Consider the following 27,078-nt stretch of genomic DNA (forward strand, 5'->3'; position numbering starts at 1 on the left):
CCATCTGACCCCACCCTTCCAGGCCGTGCCGTCCGCGAAGCCGTCTGCGGCCGCCCGAGAGGACGCCCCTCGTCCCTTCTCGGCCGCCGTAGTGGAGTAAAAAAAAAAACAAAACACAACGGTTCCTCAGCAACGAGAACAAACAACTGGAACCATCGGCACCAGCTCTGGGAGAACCAAGAGGTGAGGCGGTTTACCCCAGTTCCTCTCGAAAACCGAGACCTCGCCCTCTCCCTTCGCCTCTCGTATTCTCTCCGGATCCCCGACACATTCCGGGACCCCGGGCAGATGGGAGGCCGGCAGCCGTGGTGAAGTCCCGGGTCCTCGACGTGCGGCCCCCGCCCACCGCCCTCCGCTCCTCCGATCGGCTTAGGGCCACTCAGATCGGGTCAGGGCCTCACCAGTCCGTTTCACAGCCTCAGAGGATTCCATGCCTCATCTCCGGGTCCTCCGGAAAAGGGGGTGAAAGAAACCTCCACCGATCGGGCCTCGTGAAACCGTCTAGTCCCCCACGGAGACCCCGGCCCCAGCTCCGGCCTTACCCGGCGTTAACCGTCACAACAGGCCGGGCCTGAGTGGCTTTTGCAGACTCCGTCGCCCAGGCCGCGGGGTGGACAGCTGTCCTTAACCCAAGCCCTTGGGTTCCTAGACGGGAAGACAGGACCTGGTCAAGAGAGAAAAACCAGAAAATATAAGAATCCCAGACCTTGGGAGGCTGGGATTGCAAAATCCTTGACCGCCCGCCCCATTCCAGGGAAAGACTTTAAGTGTGAAACGTACTCATTTAACAAATTAGAATAATTTCTAGAACCAGGACCTGGTCTGACTTTTTAAACAATTTTTTTTTAGACCCTAAACAGGGTCTTTTCGGCAATTTATGGTGAAGTTTTAGCAACCATTCTCTCTAAGTTCCTGTGAGATGGCAAAACTTACTCTCACCTCTTAAAGAGAAAGAAAAAGTACTTAGGATCATAGTGAAAATCTGTGATTTTTGTAATGAAAAGAATGACCTATTAAATCTGTGTTTGTAATATTCTAATTAATAATGATGCATTGTTAATGACGAATTCAAAACTCTTCAGAGCAAATGGATGGACTTGGTTTGTGTTGGGGGGAAATACTGAAGGCCAGGAAGTTTGGTAATCAGAAATAATTTGTTGCCATAGTTGTGATTATATAAGCATAATCAGATTTAAAGACAGTACTCTTTGATGAATCTCCAGGTACAATAGGCAGTTCCTTCCAAGAAGATGTCGATTCCATTCTCCAACACCCACTACCGAATTCCACAAGGATTTGGGAATCTTCTTGAAGGGCTGACACGTGAGATTCTGAGGCAGCAACCGGACAATATACCATCTTTTGCAGCAGCATATTTTGAGAGTCTTCTAGAGAAGAGAGAGAGTAAGCTTTAAAAAAAAAATAGGCATTTAAAAAAAAAGAGAGAGAGACTTAAGTACTTGTTTATGGTGAAACTTGCTTAAGACCATCCCTATTCCTCAGGAAGCCTTGTAGCTTCGTCACAGTTCTTGGTGTTTGAAACAACATACGCCTTTTTGGCAGGTTCTCTCAAATCACATTATTTCACGTTATTGAAGATGACCAGTTATTACCCAGACCTTCTTGGTTACACACTGGGTGGAAGGTGACCCCACGAGGTCATTTAGGATAGCTCACCATTTCCCAGCAGGCTGTTCCCGTACCCCCAAGGCAGTGGACTATCTGTTCTCACCGGGAGGAGAGTTCGTGCTTTTCTTTACATTTTTGCTCTTTTTACTTGAAGGTATTATAAGTATGGGGAAAAAAATAATCCTACACGCCTTAGATTATATAAACTGGGATTTGCTGAGGGATCTGAAACTGTCCTTACAATAAAGGCACGGAGAAAAAGTGCTTTGAAAAGGGAACTTCCATTCTCCCAAGGTTCCATCCTGCTCAGAGACTAAGATTAAGGCTAACCTGACTCTCTAGTTGAGAGCCAAAGCAACTTCTTCACTTTCATAAATAAAATTTCCAGATTCTCCGCCTTGAAGGTTCATGACTATCAAGACCCTACCTAATGGTCAAAATGGGGATTATTACAGCTATAACTGTCTACGTAAAACGTGTAACTAGAGCCACGGTTTTAATATAAGCTATTATCATTACTTTTGATTACAGTATTCCAACAGGGTGGTAAAGGTGCCCAGAGAAACCACAAATAAATAAACATTCAATTTTAAATCTTTTTAGAAGGAGGAAACACAAGGCTTGAATTGAAACAACTCCCATACACACTGCATAGCTCTCCACCCCCTGCCTTCTTTGCTGTACCCTGGCAGAGCTCAAAATCTCTGCCAGTTTCCTGAATGTTGCTGACCTTTTCCATATCCAGTCACTGAATATTTGTTGCACAATCTGATACTTAAGTGCCACTAAAAAAGCTAGGAAGAGAAATCCTTTAGGGTAGCAAACATTAATTTTGTTGTTATAACTTTATTTTATAAATTAATGAGTAAAATGTCTTTAGTCATTTATTTAAATTTAGACCTTGAAAACATCCTATTACAAAACATTTGAGTCATTGTTACTGGATCATGATAATTAAAGCAATTGGTGATTCAGAGTAATGGTCTCAGAATACTAACTCAAATAAAAATGGGTAAGACTATTTGAAAAATTTGAAAAAGTTTTAAGCATCATACCCATTCTCACTCATGTAACCAAAGCTGAGTTTTCTAACTGATACAAGTATTAGGATTTAGTCTCTCCAAGTGGGAAGAATAAAGTCCTCTAAGCCAGTCTCTCACACAGTGCAAGAATTTCCTTATCAGCATTCCTCATAGGTAATTACTAGTCTTAATTTTTATTTTTGTGACAGGAAGTATGTTAGTAAATTAAATAAGTGGCATCTTAAAAATCACTAGACTAAAGGTGGGCTTTTATTAAATGATATAATAAAGATGGAAAAGTTAAAATTTGATCTATTCCTTACATGATACACCAGGATAAAGTTCCAGATTGATCAAATATTTAAATATTTTTTAAATGAAACCTACAAATACTATAAGAAAATGTGGATAAATTTTCTCTATAACATAAAGGGGGGAGGGAGAGGACTGCTAACCAAGTTGCTATAATTACTTAAAAATCCAAGAGCAATTAGGGAAAAGATGGAGATAAAATTGACAATATTACATGACAAAAATTGCCATAAGGAAAATAAAACTACAATGACAAACTGAGAAAAAAATGTTTGCAATTTATGTCTCAACTGGTTAATCAACCTAATAAATAAACAGCTTGTAAAAACAGTGAGAAAAAAAGCCCAACAATGCTATATAAAAAAAAATGGGCAAGTGATATGAGTTTATACAAAAATAAATGCAAATGGCCCTGGCCAGTTTGGCTCTGTTGGGTACCATCCCATGCACCAAGAGGCCACTGGTTCGATTCCCATTCCAGTCACATGCCAGTAGGGGGCATGCAGGAGACAGCCAATGGATGTTACTCCTGCATCTCAGTCTCTTAAATCTATTAAAAAATGTTTTTAAAAATAAATGCAAATGGCCCTTAACATATAAAGACCTACTTAAATTAACCCATAATAATAGAGGCCCATATCAAAACTACACTGCGGTACCACCACCCTACCACCAGTACCTACTCATCAGATTGGCAAAAAGCTAAAAGTTTGCCAATTCCAGTTTGATACAATCCCAAGGAGGGGAAATTCCACTTCTTTACTTTTCATTGCATTGTTATTTGAGGAAGCAACCCAAATACCCATAATCGGTATTAATTGAATAAACTAGAGTACATCTACACAATAGGATAATATACAGCTTAAAAAAAACGAGGAAGATCTCTATATGTTGCTATGGAATGATCTTCAAGATATATTAAGTGAAAAAAGTAAGCTGCAAAAAGTATGTGTAGTATGCCATTATCTAATAAAGGAGTGTTGATATGAATACATAACTGTTCATTTATATTTTAAATCTTTTAAAATGACATTTACCTCTAAAGACAGAAGGAACAGAGTGGTGGGAACAAGATAGAAACTAGAGTTCTCTGTATATATTTTGAGTTCGAAATCATAAATGTTAACATAATTACAAAATAGAATAAAATTTAAAAATTGTTGCCGAAACCGGTTTGGCTCAGTGGATGGAGCGTCGGCCTGTGGACTCAAGGGTCCCAGATTCGATTCCGGTCAGGGGCATGTGCCTTGGTTGCGGGCGCATCCCCAGTGGGGTGTGTGCAAGAGGCAGCTGATAGATGTTTCTCTCTCATCGATGTTTCTAACTATCCCTCTCTCTTCCTCTCTGTAAAAAATCAATAAAATATAAAAAAAATTTAAAAATAGTTAATTTCTAAAATTTAGAAGCAAAGTGCAACAGACAAACCTAACTAGTATTGAATGGATAGCATAACCACACAGATACAAATTATTTTCAGTTACTTTATGACACAACTAGGGCCCAGCGCGTGAAATCGTGCAAGACCCAGACCCAGTGTGCTGTGGGACCCAGCATCAAGTCCCGCCGGCACCGCGGAATGCAGCATCACTTCACCTCCTGGTGACTGGTCTTTGGTCGTTACAGCGTTACGACCACTGGGTTTTTATTATGTAGATAATTTGTACATCCCTGATGGCTATAGCCTTAAAACAAAATGAATTTTAACATATCTTAAATTATTTTTAGTAATTCTTATCTATAATAATAAAAGAATAATATGCTAATTAGATTGGACATCCTTCCAGATGAAGCTGGGGCTGCGAGGGCTGAGGCAGCTGCCGCCATTGCCTCGGGCTGAGCCCCTTGCATGAATTTTGTGCATTGGGCCTCTAGTATAAATATAAAAATAAATGTATTATGTATATAAAAAAGTAAATAAAATCCTGTAATCCTAAATTTGAATTTAAAAGTATCAGTGTGACCTCATGAGATATATATATATTATTTTATTTTATTTTTAAATAAAAGAAGTGTTCTGGCTAGTTTGGTTCAGTAGCGTGTTGACCTATGAACCAGGAGGTCAGGGTTCAATACCCAGTTAGGGCACATGCCCGGGTTGTGGGCTCAATCCCCTGTGGGGAGCATGCGGGAGGCAGCTGATAGATGATTCTCTCTCATTATTGATGTTACTATTTCTCTCTCCCTCTCCCTTCCTCTCTCTAAAATCAATAAAAACATAAAATATAAAATGTGTTTTTTAGTTCCATACATTTTCCTAAAAGGCCTCAAAACAAAGACCAACCCAGTACCAGTGAATACCTGGCCCCGACACTATAGGCTCTACCTACCATTTTCCCAGGAAACGGGCTTCTTGGAGAATGAGGTAATTTCTTGAACTGGGCAGGAAATACGAAGAAGAGCCTGAACATCTTGCCATCCCAGAAAATAAGGAAACTGTCAAGGATTACTAGAGTTGTTTCCAAAGGACCCAAGAGCATCTAAGAACCCAAATAAGCCCCTACTGGACAGTTTTGGATAACTGGAGCATCAATAAGAATAATAAATGTGCTCTAGCCGGTTTGGCTCAGTGGATAGAGCGTTGGCCTGCAGAAGGAAGGGTCCCGGGTTCAATTCCAGTCTAGGACACGAACCTTGGTTGTAGGCTCCTCCCCAGCCTGGGTCTGGTTGGGGCTTGTGCAGGAGGCAACCAATCAATGTGAGAGAAACATATTTCTCTCTGTCTTTCCCTCTCCCACTCTGCAAAAATCAATGGAAAAATATCCTTGGGTGATGATTAAAAAGAATAATAAATGTAATGAATTGAAATTCATCCAATTTGTTAAATATTCATGAGTTCATAATGGTAAAAAAATAAAAAGAAGCTCCTTAAGAGAATCCTAAGGAACCCACTGATTATTGTGAAAATTAGTAAACAAAGTAAAAGAAACCTTTAACTTACCTTTTCTGTAAGAACTGTATTTCAGGGTAACCAAATAATTGATGAGGAAAAGTGGTTTTTTTGTTGTTGTTGTTTTTTATTGAGTACTTCAGAAATGAAGTAATAATAAAATTAGAACCCTGCCATTATGCAACACCTGAAGAAATTATCTAAGGAGTCATCATCAATGGGTCCATAAAAATTATAAAGACAATCAGATACTATGTATCTCCTGACAGTATTACACTGCACTACCTATATTCTTGCCCAAAACAATCAGACCTGAATCAGATCGAACTGTAGATCTAACTAGCAGTCTATAGAAAGTTCAAAGGCAGAGGAACTTGTTAAAAAGCATCATGGGAATGGAATAAAAACTATCTAAACTATGGAAAACTCCAAAGGAAAATGACCCAATTTCATCAACAAATAAATTGCAAGGAAAAAATATGGGGTGGGAGGTAGAGAGCTTTCAATGAGCAGAGATGTAAAAGACAAAATGTTCTCATCCTTCACTTTTCCAAACCTCCTTACTATTTAGCATTTGTATACATTTTTCTGTGTTTACTAATTCATGCTTATAAGTTTCTATACTTATATTTAAGTATTGCATTTGTTTTCTCTCTCTCTCTTTCCCATTTTGTTATAAATTTTGTGAAGGCAGTTTTTTACTGCCTTTCTAAATATACCCAATGGCTCATCTAATGTTTAATTCATCAGCATATATTTAATGATCACTGGTTATATCTGCAGTGCTAAGCTATGTATAACAGCGATAAGACTTTCAACTGGCATCAATGAACCTGTGGTTTGAAAAAGCTTATTTTGTGTTACTTTAGATTTACTTTAATGAACTCAAAATAAATTTAAAATTATTATATTTTTATTATTTAGAAACCAACTTCGATCCAGCAGAATGGGGAAGTAAGGTGGATGACCGCTTCTATAACAACCATGCATTCAAGGTATGGTCCTGTGAAACTAATGGATTTGGTTATTTCTTTTCCCTGTCTCCAAAACAGAGATTATTGGGATCCCCCCAGACTCATATAAATTGTGAGGGGCATCCAAAATATCTTATTAAAGCTTCTTAATTGTAATGTTCTTTCTGATGAGACATTCTTTTCTAAAGTATCTGAATCATACCAGATACATAGTTTAAACTTAAAGATGATCAACAGGAAGAATGTAATCGAAGTTATAGAATAATTAGTCTCATTTATTCAAATTTTATTGGGCATCAGTGCTTAGCAGTCGCAGATGATAAGTATTGTTGAATTAATGAATGATATTTCATAAAATAAAACACTGCTCGTCCAATTATTTCATTGTCATTGCACTTTACAAAAGACTGAATAGAATTAAAGATGGTAATGGTAGATAGAATTTTCTGTATAAAGCTAACCTGTTCAGAGACTGAACCTATCTTCTCTTTACTAGCATTCTTAGAACCAGTCTTTCTCAACCTAGGTTCCTTAAAATAATTAAGTCCTAACTAGAAGGCACACATTTCATGTAAGGAATCAATGTCTTTCCTTTGTATCAAGAATGTTTCATCATTTCACCATAATTAATGCATCATTTTGGAGAGAATTGAGACAATAATTACTTAAAATAGTCTGTGTTCTGTGGGCCAGATAAGAAATACTGGTTGAGAAAAGCTGTGTGGAACACAGCATCATTGGCATCAACTAAGAACTTGGTAGAAATTCATTCAGTCTAGGACCCTACCACAGGTCTACAAATCAGAAGTTGAATTTTAACAAGATCCCCAAAGGTAAAATGTAGGTACAGTAAAGTCTGAGAAAGCACTACTCTAGACAGCTGTGATAAACCATTAGCCACAAAGCACCCACACATACTTGAATGAAAAGGAATTAACACAGTTCAAGTTTTGATGGTGTTCCACGGTAGATTTGGGGAATTTCCTGGGGAAATATCTGTCACCTATTCCATGAGTTCAGAAGTGAGTTTCCATCCATTTGTGCCTGCCAGATAAGATAAATGTTCTGTTTATTTCCATTTAACTAGATTCTCTGTGTTCATGCTTTATTGGAATCAAAGGAAAATTTTAAAATATTGGTGCTATATCAGCTGTTTCTTCTATTTTGAATTCTAAAGACTTTATTTGATTAGCCTATTTGTCCTTTCTATTTTATGGATTAAGGAAGCTATTCCCATAAGTTGGGAATTAGCGATGTCTCTATTTTGGAAAAAGATTCCATAACCATGTAAAAGCAGGCAGAGCTGGCTTCCCTTTTTCTATTTAAATCATCCCCCACAACAAAACTTACTCTTTTGACTTAGATTTAAATCAACAACAAACTTCATTAAAAAGTCAACTGGATTCCACACTATGCAACACAATGACATTTATTTTGTTTCTCTTTTAGAAACTATTGGCACCTCTTTATACTGTTCAGGATTCATTACAGCATCTTATCAACTTTTAGTATAAGACAATAGCTTGTTTTGAATATAAAACAATGTCAAATACTTTCCAGAAGCCAAAAAAGCAAACATTTTTTTACCAATTCCTTCATCTTTAATACTTATGCATAGTCCCTTGAGAGTTTTCATTTATTTGTTCTTTTTCCACCCATTTTCCTTGTTAAAAATCAGTATGTATTTAATTACCACTTCTTCTCAATAATTTTAAGTAATATTTCATTATCTTTAAGCTGCTTGATCCAAGACTACTATTTTTTGAAATATTGCCTATTTGGTCCTCTCCCCTCTTCCCAGGAGCAAGAACCAGCTGAGAAAGAAAAGTCTCAGGCAGCTGAGAAAGAAATGTCTCAGAAAGTGGAGACACCAGACACACCCTTAGTAAGTTACATTTTCCATGCACTATTGGAAAGAATATGACTCAATTTATAATCATGCTCTAAATATGAATCTAGTCTATTATCCATGTTAAAATTGTGATTTTGCTTTCTAGATAACTAGCATCAGTAATAAACTAACTGGTGGATCATTTTTAGTCATGCCTCTTATAAAGAAAAATTCATTCTTCCCTTTAAAAATAAAATCTTATTTCCCAAGATTATCAACAGATGGAAAAATCTCCTCAAGGGGAAGAACAGGCAGAACTCACCAGCCTCATGCTTGACCCTTCAGATTCCCTTTCCAATTTGGGAGCTTTTTGCTCAGTGATGATGTTACACCACACAGTGGCAAAGGTTCCGAGATGACAAAGGAAACTCAGAGGGAATTATGCAACCAAATGAAATGGCTTTACGCAATGTGTCTTGCCTTCCATGCATTTGCCCTCTACAAAAACGACTTCCTGCCTGACAGCCCACATCTAAGTAGGGGACCTGGGTAGATGCCTATATGAGTCCTGTATTCCCCAGTGCGCTAGAGCCAGCTTTCACCTTTCGGGAGAGGATAGTGTACATCTCTCCACAGCCCTGTGCTTGGTAATGTCACTTCGGTAGCTTGAAATCAGCCATAGGAGGAATATTAAGACCATGACAAATGGAATGAATCAGGACTTTTGTTTTTTCTTTCTGGAGAGCCAGTTTTTAAGCATTTACCAGCATATCACTGTCTATAATTTTCATAGTCCAGACTCAAGAGGACCATGCCTAGTGAGAAAGAAGAGCTCACTCTCCCCAATACTGAAGGCCAAACTTTTGAGTTCCTTTTCATGTCCCAGTTGGTTACCCAATAATTGACACCTAAAATAGATATCCCCTCAAGGAATACCTTACTTCCTGCCCAGTAGGGCATAACTTTTCCCTATAACCTTTATAAATTATTCCAGAATTATATCAGTGCAACTTAGCCTAACATTGGCACAAGACGCAGAGGGAGATCGGGAAAGAAGGGAGTTTTGTTTCCTTACCTCTTCACTAGGTGCCCTTTCACAGCTTTTCATGAGTCTGAGCTGGGATCCCATTGATTTCCAACCTCAGGATAATTTACTTGCCCATATTGAGCCATCATCTCAGAGGACTTTATACCATTTTGTTTGCATTTAAAAGTTTAAGAGCCCTAGCTGGTGTGTTTCAGTGGTTGAAGCGTCCACCTATGCACTGAAGGTCACAGGTTCAATTCCTGGTCAGGGGCACATACCTGGGTTGCAGGTTCAATCCCCAGCCCCTGGTGGGGGCATGTGTGGGAAGCAACCAATCAATGTGTGTCTCTTACATCAATATCTCTCCCCCTCCCTCCCTCCCTCCCTCTCTCCTCCTCCCTCCCTCTCACAATCATTAAAAGTCAATGGAAAAAAATATCCTGAAGTGAGGATTAACAACAACAACAGAAATAAGAGCTAGCTTTGCCTCATTATTGTAATAGAGGGAGAGGAGAGGTAAACAACCCAGAGGTCTGTCAATAGGAGGCTGAGTAAATAAATCAGTGCCCACCAATACAATGTAATACAATGGCGTCATGCGGAAAAAAAGAATGAGCAGAGTTATATCCTGAATAATAACATAGATGAAGAGAACCAAGATATGTTGTTAGATGGAAAAAGTAGTAACAGAACATTGAGAATAGCATAAGCTCATTTTTAAAACAAAAGGCATACATGTGCCCATATGAATACTTTGTCTATTGATAAATTTTGAAAGAATATATACACTCAACCCATAATAATAGTCACCTGTTAGGGGTAGGATTTGGGAAAGGGGAGAAAACTTTCACTACCAGTGATAAGTTTTTAAATGTATCACTTTTATAATTTAAAATATTAAAACCTATTGAATTATACACTTTAGATCTATGCATTTCACTGTCTGTAAGTTGCACCTAAATTTAATAAACAAACCAAAAGCTAGATACAAAAGTTAAACCAGCCCTAGCCAGTTTGGCTCAGTGGATAGAGCCTGTGGACCAAAGGATCCTGGGCTTGATTCCCGTCAAGGACATGTACCTTGGTTGCAGGCTCTTTCCCTGGTCGGGGTGCATGCAGGAGGCAACCAATCAACGTGTTTCTCTCACACTGATGTTTCTCTCTGTCTTTCCCTCTCTCTTCCACTCTCCCTAAAAATCAATGGAAAAATATCCTCAGTTGAGGATTAACAAAAAACAAAAAACACCCACAAAAGTTAAATCAATCATACTAAAGCTGACATTATTGGACTAAGTAGGTTTCTCTCTGGCACTCTAAATGTGTGCTTTTGGTTAGCTAGTTATTGAGAAATTAAGAAATTAACACTTTAATTCATCTTATGTAATCATGATTATTTTGAAACAGCACATTTGCTATTCTTCTTGACATTTTTACCATGCTTCAAGGATTCTTACTTATCCCTCCTCCCCCCAAAAATGTTATTGCTCAGGAAACTGTTAAATAGGAGCTATTTTGGAGGGAAAATGTTGGCAACGATGATTTAATATACAGACGTATTAAAGAATGACAAAACACAATGCCTGCTATTTGGGCATTTACCATTTGGTACATAGACAACATGACTATATATATATATATATATATATATATATATATATATATATACACACACACACACATATATATCCTACATAATAATCCTACATAATAAAATGGTAATATGTAAATTACCATCACTCCGCTACGCCCACGATTGGGCCAGCAGGAGGCGCAGGGGGCGGGACTCAGGGTGGCTGGGGTAGCTGATTGGGCCAGCAGGACGCTGAGCTCGCGGTGGCGCCACGAGCTCAGCGTCTGTGTCATGGCTGCCCCGGAGGCTTTCGGAAGGCCTGGGGCACCAGCGGACAGACAGCCAGCCGGCTCCCCCGGGATCAAAAGCCAAAGCGGGGGAGCTGTCTGTCTGTCTGCGCCGGTGCAAGGCCTTTCGAAAGCCTCCGCGGAGCTGGAGGCTTTCGGAAGGCCTGGGGCACCGGCGGACAGACAGCCAGCCGGCTCCCCCGCGATCAAAAGCCAAAGCGGGGGAGCTGTCTGTCTGTCTGCGCCGGCGCAAGGCCTTTTGAAAGCCTCCGCGGAGCTGGAGGCTTTCGGAAGGCCTGGGGCACCGGCGGACAGACAGCCAGCTGGTGCACCAGGTGCATGATTAAATCATGCACTGGGCCTCTAGTATTTATATAAAATTCCCTCAGGAAGCAACATATCTCGATTGTTACATCCCTAAATTGATTAAACATATGCACTATTTTTTTGTATGCATTCTTTTTTATGGCATCAAAATACTGTATGGGGCCCTAGATGGTGTTGCTCAGTTGCTTGGGAGTTGTCCTGTGCACCAAAAGTTTGCCGGTTTGATTCCCAGTCAGGGCATGTGCCTGGGTAGAAAGTTCGATCCCCCGTAGGGGACATGCAGGAGGCAGCCAATCCATGTACCACTCTCACATCACTGTTTCTCTCTCTCTCTCCCCTCCCCCCTCTCTGAAAATCAAAAAAAATATTTTTAAAAATAAAATTTAAAAATTAAAAATCTTAAAAAAAAAAAAATACTGTGTGGGATGTTTACAGTCTCTTTTTCTCCTTTCCATGCAGGAATCTCCTGATGAAGATAAGGAAAAAGAGGAGCTGGCTGCCGTCAAAATTCAAGCAGTGTTCCGGGGACACTTAGCCAGAGAGGAGGTGAAGAAAATGAAACAAGATGAGCCTGAAGAGAAAACACAGGAAGACAACTGAGGAGACTGGTTTTGCCCCCCCAGAAAACATGAAAAAATAATTCAAATCCATCAACCATGTTGTGATTGTCGTTTTTTTTCTTCGTAAGGGAGATTGGATGTAGTGGAATAACATTGGCTGCTGTTGTGAAAATCTGTCATCAGCATTTGTTTAATAAACATGCCATTGAACACATGCTCTTGAAGATTTCTCTGAGATCATAAGTCTTATTTATACTTCTCCGAGTCTATGTATAGAGACCCTTGGAATTAGACCTGGAATGTATGAGTTTTCAGAGATCTCAGAGGTTATGTGATCTAACAATTACCTAATGAACAAGTCCTCTCTATCACATCCCTAACAACAGTCTTTTAGCTCCTGTTTCATGCATAGTGATAGAGAATCTCACTGTCTTTCGAGGGTAGTCCAGTTAATTTTAGAATAACTTGAATTATTAGAAGATAAAGCTGAGTCAAAAATCTGCCTCCTTATAAGTTTTCATCTGGCATGCCTGCATTCAATCATTCATTAAAAACTGTATTGAGCAGAATTCATGTGCTGAGGTTTGGTAGTGAATATCTGTTCTTACATTTATGCAGCTGACAGTCTTTTATTATCTTGCTCTCCAGAATGACACAGAATAAGACTAATGCATCATATTTGAAAAAAACGAAAGCTATCATAACATCATAAATACTCTCTTCTTCAGCTAAAACTTCCGACATTTCTTTTTTTAAAAATATTTTTTAATTGATTTCATAGAGGAAGGGAGAGGGGAGAGAGAAACATCAAAGATGAGAGAGAATTATTGATCAGCTGCTTCCTGCATGCCCCCTACTAGGGATCGAGCCCACAACCTGGGCATGTGCCCTGACTGCGAATCAAACTGTGACCTCCTGATGCATAGGTTGACACTCAACCACTAAGCTGCACCAGCTGGGCCTCCCACATTTCTTTAATGTAGAAATGGTAATACCTTCATCACAAAATCACAAACTTCGGCAAACCAAGCCTGGTGCCTTATGTTTAGAAAGTTCAGTCTCTCCTTTTTGAGGCCTCCCCACTCCTGAATATTCAAGAAACTGCAAGGCTCGTGTCTTACACCAAAAGATACAGTTCCTTTCCCAAAAGAAAACGGAGAGAAAGCAGACTCTCACCATATAATGCTGTTGCCTTCTACCACAAAGATGCAGCCTCGTCAGGCAGACTGACGCGCTGTCCTGGCTGGTTCAGGTTCCTGTCTGCACTACATTGGATGTCCCAGGCGTGAGTTCTAGCATTATACCTCTCTTAGTGCACAGTCACACGGCCATTGGCCCCCAAAGCTCAATAACATGCCTGTGGCTCGTCCTTGAGTTTCTAAAACAGCAATAGGTTATGCATAACGAGTGGTCTCTTGCAATCTCCTAGATCTCTGTCTTAAGCTCAGACTTTCTCTTTCTGCAAAGCAATGTTTTTTCAGGTCCCTGTAGGCCTTCCCTGTCACACAGTTCCACAACAGACGTTTACCCAAGCGATCTCCACTGAAATACAGATGGCTTATACCAATGCTTTCAAGATTGTGGCATTCATTCTCCAATCTTCACTCACCTCTGGACAGCCTTCCCCCTTCCAGGGTCTTACTAGCACTTACATGCTGGCTAAACACAAGTCACTAATATGCACTGGACCCCTTCCTTCCCTCCTTAATGCCCCTCTCCCAGACTTGGAGGGAAAAAATCCAGCTGCTCATTCCTTACTGCATTCAAAGAACCAGCCTCCAACCCTGTTTCTTCTCTAAGCCATCCTGCTTGGGGGATTATCAACGGGACCCAGAATTTCTGTAATGCAAAGACTTACCTTCCTAGTCCTGAGAAGTAGACCAGAAGAAAAAGGACTTTTTCCCCTAGTGAGTATATACTCGGGGGGGAGGGGAGGAAAATACCAGTTAACTTATGCAATAATTCTGTTATGCCTGTAAAATGATTAACACTGTGCTTTCCAGCACACACACACACACACACACACACACACACACACTTCTAGTGATCTAATGGCAGTGATGTTTTTGGTGAAGGAGGAATAGGAAGAGAAGAAAGTAGGGAGGCATGAATGTCTTTTTATAGCAACACATAGGAAAAACACTCTTGGGGGGGGTTAAATATGTTTTTTATTTATTTTAGGGAGAAGGAGAGAGAGAAACATCGATGAGAGAGAAACATCAACATTGATCCAGCACACACACACACACACACACACACACACACACACACTGGAACTCCAGCCTACAATCCAGAACATGGCCATTCTATTCTTCTATTTGCTCAAGCCAAAAAGGTAGAATTCATCCTCGCCTCCTCTCTTTCTCTCACACCTCATTTACAATTTATCGGCAAGACCTGCAGGCTCCATTTATATAACACACCCAGAATCTGACCTCTTCTACTGTTACTACCCTGGTGGTGGTTCCCATCATCTCCTTCAAGAATTATTGCAATTACCTCTGTTTTGGTCGTTCCGTCATTGCCACATTAATGCTGCACAGTGATGTATTTTTCTCAGGGGTTTGTGGATCAGAAGCACTTTTAGCTGGAGCTAGGCCAGACTCCAGACCTAAGATGAGGTTCAGGTTTAAGGTGCTCTAAGCTGAGGACCTGTGGGTTGGCTGGGGAAGGTCTGCCTCAGGCTGCGAGCCCAAGGGTAAATTGTAGTATCTCTATGGCATGTGTCCTATTTGAGGCCAGGCTTAAGGGCTACCCCAGGCCTGCTCTGCTCGTGGTGGTCACAGAAGCACTAGCAGGAAAAGCCAAAATGGAAGAATATTTCAAGCTTTTACTCATAATACTTCCATTGACAGTTCATTCACCAAAGAAAGTCATTTGACCAAGCCCAAAGTCAAGAGGTGAGGAAATACACTGCTCACCATGCAATCATAGCAATGACCTCATGTGCCCAGAATGCTACCAGAGGGTAGTGAAAATTTGTGAAGAACCAGTAATTCAATTGAGTGCAGTTTGCTCTTCCTTTTCTTTCTTTCTTTTTTTTTTTTTAATATATCTTCATTGATTTCAGAGAGGAAGGGTGAGGGAGAGAGAGATAGAAGCATCAATGATGAGAGCTAATCATTGACCAGCTGCCTCCTGCACGCCCCCAACTGGGGATCGAGCCTGCAACCCAGGCATGTGCCCTTGACAGGAATCGAACCTGGGACCTTTCAGTCCGCAGGCAGATGCTCTATCCATTGAGCCAAACCAGCTAGGGCTGCTCTTCCTTTTCACATGCAAAATACATTCACTCCTATCCCAAGGCCCCTGAAAGATCCGCCAAATCCTTGAAATGCAGGATATACATTAGGTCCAGATATGGCTGTTCTTGATGTTCTGCTGTCCTTCTGCCTTTAAACACGACATCATTCCCTTCTGCTGTCGTTCTCAAACCAACTAAACAGTGACTTTCCTAATTTCTCCATAAAATGAGCCCAGTAGTTTCTCTGGATTCCTCATATCAACCTGAGTTTTCTAACATTTGAAAGCTTTTCACCAGGTACCACATTTTCTTAAAACTGTGGGTTTTCTTCCTGTAAGATCATTCCCACGTGCTTGCTTACTGGGAAGCAGAGGAGGCCATACAGGAGCCAGGTACTAATTTCCTACATGCAGCTCTCTTGGCCTGGGGATATGTTTAAAGAGCACATTACACACATAGGACTAGGACTTTGGCTTTTCATTTTTAGCCCTATTTTCCTCTCCCTGATAAAATATTAAAACGAGAGAGATCATGGTCACTTAGCTACCACTTTGGGCCCAGTATCAGATTTTTCTGGGGTGGCCATATGTATCTGTAATAAACATATAACGATGACCCATTTTGTACCACTTTGTGATGTGGATAAACTCATTTGCAAGCTGAAGTGCTTTTGACAAATACAACCACTGGGAGTGACATTTACGCCTGGGAGGCTCTCGGAAGTGACCAAACATGCAAAATACAATACTTCAGAATGTGACCTTATTTTTGTGAATGAAATGTTCTTGGGAATAAGCAGTGCTTTTGTGTAGAGCCAAAAATAAAAGCCTGCAGGGAGGTGACGTTATTGTAGCTAACATCTTAAGCGTCATCACACTCATTACTAGTCAGCCTAGCCAAGAATTATCAACATTCCAAGACCAAGAGGTCACCATAGGACGTGTATAAACATACTATCCCCAAAGGTCAGATATAATATGAAGTCTGCCATTACTCTATCCCCAAAGACACCTGTCTCAGAGGTTTCTGACCAAGAATTAAATATTTTATTACTAAAAAGTAGGGCTCAGTTTGATAAACCAGATATTAAACCACTTTTGAAAGGTATCAGGAAAACTTGTTTTTTGAAATCCTGAAACAATAGAAAATATGCTTGCAGTGCTATCCAAATAATGAGTTTAGAATCCCTTGCTTTTATTTATTTATTTTTATAAAAATATTTTTTTTTTTAGTGATTTTAGAGAGGAAGAGGTAGAAACATCAATGATGAGAGAGAATCATTGATTGGCTGCCTCCTGCACGGCCCTTACTGGGGATGGAGCCCGCAACCTGGGCATGTGTCCTGACCAGGAATCAAACCATGACCTCCTGGTTCATAGGTCGACGCTCAACCACTGAGCCATGCCTGCCGCAAACTAGAGTCCTTTGCTTTTAGATTGCTTGGGTAGTGTCGTGAAGGCTGTGATGTGCTGCCCAGACCTGCCCTCTTTTTCAGGACTAAAGGCTACACCCTTTCTAGGAATTGCCTTCAGCATTAGGGAGCAGGTCATCCTGGGTTTTACCCTCCCTGGGGGCAGCTTGTATCTAAGGACAAGTCACAGCTGTGGTAAAAGGGCTTGGCCCCTTGACTCAAATTGAGACAGCTCTACTCTTAGCCATAGGATTTGTTACAGTTCAACTTCACCCTCTATCCAGCCCTGCTTCCCTACTGTCCTTACAGGTATTGTTCCTGAATGCACTCTCCAATAAACCACCTCTACTCAAACTCTTAAAACCATTGGTCTCAAAAACCATTCCCAGCAACCTGACCTATGACAGGTAAATTGAAAATCTCTGACATACCTGCACATTAAAAAACTCCCTGCTTCCTCTAGTATCATCTATCCAAAAACTCAGGATGGGCATACCTGCTGGTCAGGGGCTAATTTATAATAGAACTATATATATATATTTCTACTTCTTCTCTAATTGAATTATAATTACCAAAAATCCAAATAGTAAAACTATGTACTGAACTGTGTCTCCAAAATTCATATATTGAAGCCCTAACAGTTAATGTGATGACATTTGGATATGAGATCTTTGGGAGATGATTAGGTTTTGATGAGGTAATGAGGGTGGGGTCTTCATGATAGAATTAGTGCCCTTTTCAAAAGAAACACCAGAAATTCTCTCCCCATCTCTCCTTTCCCCCACTCCACTAGAATGAAGAGCTAATGGTAAGGGCTAAGGGTTAATTGATGATCAAATATTAAAATGAGAGAAGTAATGATCACTTAGCTGCCACTTTGGGCCTAATATCAGATTTTTCTGGGGGTAGCCATTTCCTGACTATTCAGTATCACTCCCACCTTCTCCCTTTCTACTGGTTTCTACCCTTTGTAAACTTAGACCAAAAGTTGACACAGCTCTAGGGGTAAGTACAAATTGGATTAACCCAATCAGCACTTTCCAACCCTCAGCAGGCCCTCATTGTTTCGGAACCAGATAAATGATGAAGACTCATCTAATTAAGATAAAAACTCTCAACCAGTGGTGATTTCACACCCGTCCCCCGGAAGACATTTGGAAATGGCTGGAGGCACTTTTGGTTGTCACAACTCAGGGTGGAGAGGAGCGGTGTTATTGATATCTAATGGATAGAGGCCAGGGATGCTTCTTAACATCCTGCAATGCTCAGGACAGACCCTCTCCCTCAAGAAAGAATTATTCAGCCCAAATGTCACTATAGTGTCAGGTTGAGAAACCCCGAATTAGGCATCAAAAAGTCATGTGGCTGCAAGGGAGAACAAGCTTTACAATAAAGCTGACCCAGCAGGAAGTAAGGCAAAAAGACGGATACCGTATCTATTCCTGTAGTGATTTTGTCAGTGATCTGCTGAATCAAAACTGAAGCCCAAGGATTTTCCAGTTGTGTGAGCAAATTAATCACCTTAATTTTTTTTAAAATCCTCACCTGAGGATAGGTTTATTGCTGTGTATTTTTTAGAAAGAGAGAGAGAGAGAGAGAGAAGCACTGATCGATTGCCTCCCAATCACACCCCAAGGATCAAACTCGAAACCTTTGGTGTACTGACAATGCTCCAACCAAGCCACCTAGGACTCCCTTTAATCTTATCTAATAAAGAGGGAATATGCTAATTGACTGCCACACCCTCAAAGATGGTAGCACCCACAGCCACAAGATGGTGGCACCCAGTCCCCGGCCCAAGGCGCAAGCAAGCCTCAGATGGCAGCTGCCCAGCCACCCAGGGCTGCCCGAGGCTCAGGTAACCAGGGCCGGCTGAGGCTTGCGCTGCCAGCAGTGGCAGCAGCAGAGGTGTGATGGGGCGTTGCCTTCCCTTGATCGCTGGGTCAATTCCTACCACTGAGGGTTCCCAGACTGTGAGAGAGGGGGCAGGCTGGGCTGAGGGACCCCCCTCCAGTGCATGAATTTTCATGCACCAGGCCTCTAGTTTTTAATAACTCTCAGCTGTAACTGATATTCTTCTAAACTCGTGAGTCCTGCGTTCAAGAATGGTAAGGGGGACTACAGATATGAAGAACAAGGAGAAGAGAGGAGAGGACACAGATAGTGACTAGAGGGAGCAGCAGTTAGAGCTGGAGATACAGAGAAAGAAAAGGAGTTGGGAGTTACTGGAACTAACACTGTAGAAAATGAAAGAAGTATATAAATCATGGCCCTTTCCTCAAGGGAACGTAGACTTTCATCAAGAAGATAAGACATACATTTGCCAAAAGAGTGCAGGGAAGATGAAAAAAGGATTTTAAAAATATATCACACACAAAAAAAAAAAACACAAACCATAAAAGAAACATCTGATACGTATGATCACATTAAAATTTAAAACTTTCATATATCAAAAACACCATAAGCAAAGTGAAAAACACAGCACAGAATGAGAGAAGGTATTTGCAATTCAACATGCATAAAATTAACAAAGGATTAGTATTCAGAATATAACTCCTACTCAGTACAAAAACTTTGCATGGAAATGATAAACACTAAATTTATGATAGTGATTATTGTGGGAGGAATGGAGAAGAAGTAGAATTGGAGAAGGGGGCCAAAAGGGTATCAAGTATATGTATGCGTTTTATTTCTTTTTTAAAATCTGAAACAAGGTGATGAATGAAGACAAGACAATTTTATGGGGCTGGGTGGTAGGAACATGAAGATTTTTTTATATTGTCCTCTGTTCTTATCTTGATGGTTCATAAAACTTTTTAATGAATTCCAGCAAATTATTAAGAAGAAAAAAATTAAAAAATATGAGCAGAAGAGGAAACCTGAGTTCAATAAACATATATAAAAAAGTTTAGCCTCTCCCATAAGAAAAATGTAAATTAAACAATAGTGAGACACAATTTCTCATTTAAAGGTTTGACAATGCTAAGTGGATGATATGCAACAACTGGAACTCACTTATACTGCTTTTAGGAGTAGATGTAAATTGGCACAAGAGCTAATAAACTTGCTGACGATAAGCATACCTGTTAGTGTTTAAGAAGGTCATTACATAATACCCCTCTCTTCCCAACTCAAATTTTGAACCAATTGAGGGAAACTAAGGAGAAAAATTAGAATCAAAAGATAGTATTTAGAAACCAGATATTCAGGCTACAACTGAATTTGAGCAGTAATTAATATAGCTCAGAAAGAGTGAGACGCTCTGACCGGTTTGGCTCAGTGGATAGAGCGTCGGCCTGCGGACTGAAGGGTCCCGGGTTCGATTCCGGTCAAGGGCATGTACCTTGGTTGCGGGCACATCCCCAGTAGGGGGTGTGCAGGAGGCAGCTGATCGATGTTTCTCTCTCATCGATGTTTCTAACTCTCTATCCCTCTCCCTTCCTCTCTGTAAAAAATCAATAAAATATATTAAAAAAAAAAAAAAGAGTGAGACTATCTCCCACATATAAATACAATTGCTGTTGGACTTTGTATCTTCTCAATGGAGAATGAAAATGATTTTGTAAGAAGATAGAAACATAGAGTTGATTTTTGTTGTTGTATGGAAGTTCAACTATGTCTGGTAGGGGGCACATGAATTTGAGTAGCCGAAAGGGTAGACTATACCTTTAAGCTATTGTCCCTCAGCCTCTAGTTGGCTTTGTGATGCTGGGATTGGGCTCTGAACACCACATTTCTCCTTGGCCAGCTGGATCTCTTTGGGGCTCTGACAATGGGGGGCAGAGGGAGAGACCTAAAGCCTGGAGCAGGAGGATGGCACATGCTCCTTTCTGTTCAACTTCCTCTTGGTTTCCTCTGCCTGTTGATTCCACTTAACATTGCTTCTTCCTCACTCCAGAGCCGTTGAGTCCACAAGCAGCTTTCCAGTCCAGCTTTTCCACACTCCCAGCCAGCCTAGCCTCCCCACATTCCCTCAGAGACACCAGCTGGAGTCTCAGCTTTTGGGGGCCCTTTCACTACATTTCTAAGTTTTAGTAACTCCAACTCCTCTTTGTTCCTCCAGGCACAGGAGTGGTAGCTGCTTCCTGCGGTGTCTATGTCTGAGATAGCTGAGTTTTCTTTTAGCTTTTTCAGTCACCATGTTAACAATTCTTTTTTGTGTTATTAATTCTCACTTTATTTTTAAAGAGGGGGAAGAGACAGAGAGAGAGAGAGAGAGAAACATCGATGTGAGAGAGACACATTGATCAGTTGCCTCCTGCAACCAGACCCCGACCAGGGCTGGGGATGGAGCCTACAACCAAGGTGCCCTTGACTGGAATCAAGCCTGAGACCCTTCTGTCTGGGGCTGAGGGTCTATCCATTGAGCCAAACCGGCTAGGGCCGTGGTCGGCAAACTGCGGCTCGCGAGCCACATGCGGCTCTTTGGCCCCTTGAGTGTGGTTCTTCCACAAAATACCATGGCCTGGGCGAGTCTATTTTGAAGAAGTGGCATTAGAAGAAGTTTAAGTTTAAAAAGTTTGGCTCTCAAAAGAAATTTCAATCGTTGTGCTGTTGATATTTGGCTCTGTTGACTAATGAGTTTGCCAACCATTGGGCTAGGGCAACAATTCTTTATATTAAATTCTACCTATTAAAATAAACTTTCTGTCCCTTGATTAGATGGTGACAAACTCAGATGGGAATCAAAATAGATTTCTTTCTGTTCTCTTTTTCTGTCTTTTTTTTTTTTTTACTTAGAAGGGTGGATTGGAGACTTCTGGATTAAGATGAAAGACTGAACATATGCTTCTAATTCTGTATCTTCCAGAAACTCCATTAACACAACAAAAAAATGATTTTTTAAAAATTAAGTGCATCGGAAATCGAGACAAACATCAACACGCCTGGAAAGCTGTTAACCAGATTCAGCAGAACTCAGAGAACCAAGTCCCAAAGCCAAAGGGAGGAAGGCTGAGAACCAACGCAGTTTGCACCACAGAAGTCGCACAGGCACAGGGACAGGCAGTATCAATATCCTCAGCACTGGAACTAGAGGCATTAAGCGGGGAGGCTAAATCAAAGAAAACTGGGTGAAAGCTGAGAAGCACTGAGATCCTTAGATCCATTTTCCATCTCTTGCCATTGGGAACCTGCCCCACATCCCCATCTTAGCAGAATCCTGGAGCTTTAAGTCTAGAACAAACAGAATAGCCTGTAGGCTTAGAAGTTAGTAGGTCCATTTGAGGCACCATCCCCCAAAAAAAGAGTAAGAGTGACCATGGTGCCTACTGAACCATGAGTCAGAGACTTCCAGGCCCCTTTACCTATCATCCCCTGAGTTTGGGCAGAAAGATCCTGAAATTCCAAATGAGGGATCACAAAGTTCTTCTCTGAAGAATCTGACCTACGTCACTGACATCGGGGGTTCTCAACAAACAGCCCATCAAGTTGTTGGCAGCAGGTGTGAGACTGGTGGGGTTAGACTGGACCTGGGTTCAGCAACCTCAGTACTTGAGTTCTGGCTAGAAAATAGTTCAGAGCCCAGATTCAAACTATAAGGGAACATATTTATAAAAATCACAGAGGTGAGAGAAGTAATTCATAGAAGAAAGGGGCTTAGGAAACAAGTTATAGATGTAAAGGAAGAGCCCTTGGAGCTTAGAAGTGAGGAAGGTCAAGGTGACAGGCTTAGGGGGATGGGAAAGGGAAGGAGGAGGGGAAAGGCTCCTGAACGGAGAAGGCACTGGGTCCTCCCTCCTAAGGGTTTTATGGGTGAGATTTTAGGGGAGGTCCCAGGGGAAGATCTCAATAGAATATTCAGCAGCTTTCCAGGTGTGTCCGTTCAGGGTCAGAGTCTCCATTGATTGGTTAGTTGGGGCATATGCCTTGGCGGGGAAACTGAACCATGACCTCCTGGTTCATAGGTGGATGCTCAACCACGGAGCCACTCCAGCTGGCCATGCTAGGGGAATATTTTTTTAAAATATATTTTTATTGATTTCAGAGAGGAAGGGAGAGGGAGACAGAGATAGAAACATCAAGGATGAGAGAATCACTTATCGGCTGCCTCCTGCACGCCCACCACTGGGGACTCAGCCTGAAACGCGGGCATGTGCCCTTGACCGGAATCGAACCTGGAACCTTTCAGTCCGCAGGCCGATGCTCTATCCACTGAGCCAATCCAGCTAGGGCTAGGGGAACTTTTTTAACAGCCTGCCTCAAGGTTCTCCCTTGCCTTCTAGATTTGCTAATAAGAGAGCAAGGGGAGTTGTTTATCCCCTTGCTTCCCTCCTTGGATTCTATGGGGTGTCTATCCCTCTACCAAAGGCCACAGCTTTTGTCACACATCCTCTCTTATAAGCCACTCTCCTAATTCTAGTAACTTCTTCCTCCCCTTGATCCTGTAAGCTTACCATCAACATCTTCAAGGTTCTGCCCCATCTCTCACTGGCTTGTATTTATGCTAGTGTATAGCTAGCTATTGATACACTAATACTGCATATCCACCACTCCAAGGTCTAATATCATAAAGCAACCACTTATTGTTCTAGATCTGCAGGTCAGCTAGAACGTGGCTGATTTAGGCTGGACTCCGTTGGGCATCTTTCCTTCATGCTTTGGTAGCTAGAACAGCTATGCTCCTCACTGTACGTCTATGGAGTAGTTGGAGCAACTTTGTTCTCCGTGTCTCTCATCCTCCTTGGACCAGTAGGCATGCTTCTCTCATGGTGGTGGCAGAGGCTACCAAGAGCAAACAAAAACGTGTGATTCTTCTTTAGGCCTAAGCTTGGGAACTGGCATACTCTCACTGCCACCCACGTGACATTGGCCAAAAGTCATATGACCAAGCCCAAAGATGAGAGGCAAGGAAGTACACTTCATCCATAATGAGGATGAGAAAGGGTATATGGATAAAGATAGGTATGAAGAATTGAACTCCATTATTCAATCTACCAGCCCTGCCTTCGTCTTTATAAATAGTTTCTTTATGAAATCCACCTCAATTACATTATTTGAGTGTGCCAGGTGTTGCCTTCCAGGCTCTAGACTGATGTAATAATAGATACCAGAAAGAGCTCCAGTAAACAGCCGCCCAAAATAGGATTCTGATATTCTATTGCTCTCATATTTAAGAAGCACACAACTAGCCTCCTTACCAGGAGGAAATGGGATACTGGTCATCCGTGGCATTCACAGGCATCACAGTGACTCAGCTTATTATTGGTGGTGACAAGGAATAAAGTGACTGTTGTACTTAGTCATCATGGTGACAATAGTGATTATTGTGGAATTACCTGGCTGCTTCTGATGGCTCCAAAGAGGGTAAACAGAGAAAAGAACACATGAATAACCAACTCAGAACCAGGTGGAAAATCAGAAAGTCTTTACGGCAACCCTAAAGGACTCCTTCTCCTGTAATCTCTGGACTGATATGGATGTAGACCAAGTATAGAAAATGATTTTAATGGTTACCGAGTTGAAAACCTAATTAAATACTCAAATTCTTCAACTTCAGTCTCTTACAATAAGCTGAGGGTACTGATGGGGGAAAATGGGACACCAAGATATGGGATGGAAACATTTGTGCAGACACAAATGAGACCATGAGCTTGAATGCTCAAATTCTCTTCAATTGCCCTGAATATCCAGCAACCCCATTTCCACACAATGAAACCCTTTCAATGACTGCACCAAGGAAATGCTACTCTCCTCTGGACCCACCTCCACTACCCTCATTGCTTCCAGATCTTCAAGGAGGGTTAAATGGCAGCATAGTTCAGATTGTAAAATGCAAGACCTGGGCCTAGAGGAGATCGGCAATATGTCAAAAGAGTTGTAGTAACTTGTATCAACAGGAGTCTGGGGAGTATTTAAGTGGATTCTAAGATTGTTAAACCAAGAAGAACATAACTTAAGACTTGATTAGCTAATTTTTTATATGGGTGTACAACTGGGAATTGGGTTTTAATGTCATGGTTTGAACACTTGGGAAGTGGTATTAATAGTCAATTATGCTGGCAATCTCAAGAGTAAGCTACAGCCAGTAGGAGCAAAATGCCAGAACTTCCCTGGCATACTACAGACAGAGAAGTTTAAATGTTACAGAATGGGAGTGCCAAAATGTTACACAAAATCTGCTCAACCGCTGCCCAGGAGGTCCCAGAAGATGCTGTATTCTTTAGGGCATTAAGAAATAAATTGAGATTCTGGATGCAGAAAGGTAACAAACAAGCAGCAGAAAGGGAATAACCCCCAAAATAAAGTTTACTTTGGGGGGGAAAAATGAATTGAACTTTAATCCTAAAACCTGAAATGCCACATTGGTTCACTATTCAGAGTTGAAAGTCAAGTAAAAAGATGTAGTTTTCATCCCAGTCCAGTGGGACCATGGGTCTACTTCACATATTTGGAATAGATAGATTAGTCACTGGAAGAGTCTTCATGTTAGTTCCCTTACCCACAGAGTGAGGTCTGTTATGGCCAAGAACTGCTTTATCCCAATACGCTCCCTGCTGCCAAGCTAGTAATCCAATAGCCAACCCACTATCCTGGAGGAATTGCAGAGTTAGTACCCCCATTAAAGACTTGAAAGAGCTGAAACCGGTTTGGCTCAGTGGATAGAATGTAGGCCTACCGCTTGGTTGCGGGCACATCCCCGGTGGGGGGTGTGCAGGAGGCAGCTGATCAGTGTTTCTAACTCTCTATTCCTCTCTGTAAAAAATCAATAAAATACATTTAAAAAAAAAAAGACTTGAAAGAGGCAGAGGTGTAAGTCCAATTACATCCCCATTTAACTTCCTGGCTCTTGCAAAAGCCATATGGCCTTGGAGAATGGCTGTAGATTATCACACACTTGATCAGCGGGGCTATTTGCAGCTGATTATGCATGTGGTAACTTTGCTGGAGCAAAACAACAGGAGCCCTTGGGAGCTGGTATACAGATATTTGCCTAACAAATTCTCTCCTACTCCCCATACCTATTACCAAAGGTAACCAGAAGCTATTTGTCTTCCCGTGGCAGGAACAATAGTATCCTTTCACTGGTAATGCTCCTACTCTTTGTCATAAACTTGGAGAAAACTTGATTGTCTTGATAGCCTATAGAACATCATAGTAGTCCATGACATTGGTACAGGGATAGAAAGCTCAAGGGCATGCCACATCAGTGACGTCCCTAAGGCTCTAATGTCTAGTTCATGTCAGGATAAACTCTCTATAGTAAAAGGAAGTTGGTTGCATCTACCCACAAAAACGAGGCACAGTGCTTGGCAGGACTCTGGGTTTAAAGGCAACATGCCACATACAAGGGTGTGGCTTCTACCCATGTATCAGGAAACTCAATAAGGCTGTCGGTTTGGAGTGAGGGCTGAACAAGAAGAGGCTTTGCAGTAGGCTGCCAAGGGAGCCATCCTGCCACTTTAAAAAAAAATGTTTTATTGATTTTTTACAGAGAGGAAGGGAGAGGGATAGAGAGTCAGAAACATCGATGGGAGAGAAACATCGATCAGCTGCCTCCTGCACACCTCCCACTGGGGATGTGCCCCAAACCAAGGTACATGCCCTTGACGGGAATCAAACCCGGACCTTTCAGTCCACAGGCCCACGCTCTACCCACTGAGCCAAACCGGTTAGGGCCATCCTGCCACTTTTAATTGCATAGCACAACACTCATCGGTGGTAAGTGGATGAGACAGGTGGGACATTCTCCACGAGGAGTATTTTGCACAGCTATGGTCCTGGAAAGCTCCTTGGAGGGGTGGGGGGTGAGGGGTGAGGGGGAGAGGTACGGGGTCATATGTTGGAAAGGAAGAGTGAGTTCATTCTAGTCCGGGAAACAGCTCACGCGTTTGCATTTAGCTTTGTTTCAAAAACCCCAGTCTCAGGAAGAAGTATCATTCTTAAATGAGAGAGGTCACCTGAAGCTCAGGGTTTCCTCTTCTCTGGTGGCACAGCGAGGATTAGGAACCATCATGGGCTTCTGCTCCCCCAAGTTCTTCCAACCCCCAAGGCAATC

The 27,078-nt window shown here is 41.4% G+C and overlaps 2 protein-coding genes across 2 annotated transcripts in view; one reads left to right on the forward strand and one right to left on the reverse strand.

The window, feature by feature from the left end:
- SIAE (sialic acid acetylesterase) overlaps positions 1-742 on the reverse strand; it is a 42,577-nt gene extending 41,835 nt beyond the window's left edge. The window contains exon 1 of the mRNA XM_079762368.1: positions 543-742. The gene's annotated coding sequence lies outside the window, so the exon portion shown is untranslated. The remainder of the gene's footprint in view (positions 1-542) is intronic.
- SPA17 (sperm autoantigenic protein 17) lies at positions 46-12,631 on the forward strand. The gene is made up of 5 exons (XM_079762370.1): positions 46-183; positions 1,224-1,404; positions 6,775-6,845; positions 8,626-8,709; positions 12,326-12,631. The coding sequence occupies exons 2-5, from the start codon at positions 1,251-1,253 to the stop codon at positions 12,464-12,466; spliced, it is 450 nt and encodes a 149-aa protein (XP_079618496.1). The 5' UTR covers positions 46-183; positions 1,224-1,250; the 3' UTR covers positions 12,467-12,631.
- The last annotated feature ends 14,447 nt before the right edge of the window (positions 12,632-27,078 follow it).

The sequence above is a fragment of the Cnephaeus nilssonii genome, assembly GCF_951640355.1.
Source record: "Cnephaeus nilssonii genome assembly, chromosome: 22".
NCBI classification, from domain to species: Eukaryota; Metazoa; Chordata; class Mammalia; order Chiroptera; family Vespertilionidae; genus Cnephaeus; species Cnephaeus nilssonii.

What these genes read in the sequence shown, in the direction of transcription:
- SPA17 (XM_079762370.1), top strand. Translation starts at nt 1,251, where the DNA reads ATGTCGATTCCATTCTCCAACACCCACTACCGAATTCCACAAGGATTT. An exon ending in ATAACAACCATGCATTCAAG is followed by an intron (nt 6,846 to 8,625) that starts GTATGGTCCTGT and finishes CCCTCTTCCCAG; the next exon opens with GAGCAAGAACCAGCTGAGAA. An exon ending in AGACACCAGACACACCCTTA is followed by an intron (nt 8,710 to 12,325) that starts GTAAGTTACATT and finishes CTTTCCATGCAG; the next exon opens with GAATCTCCTGATGAAGATAA.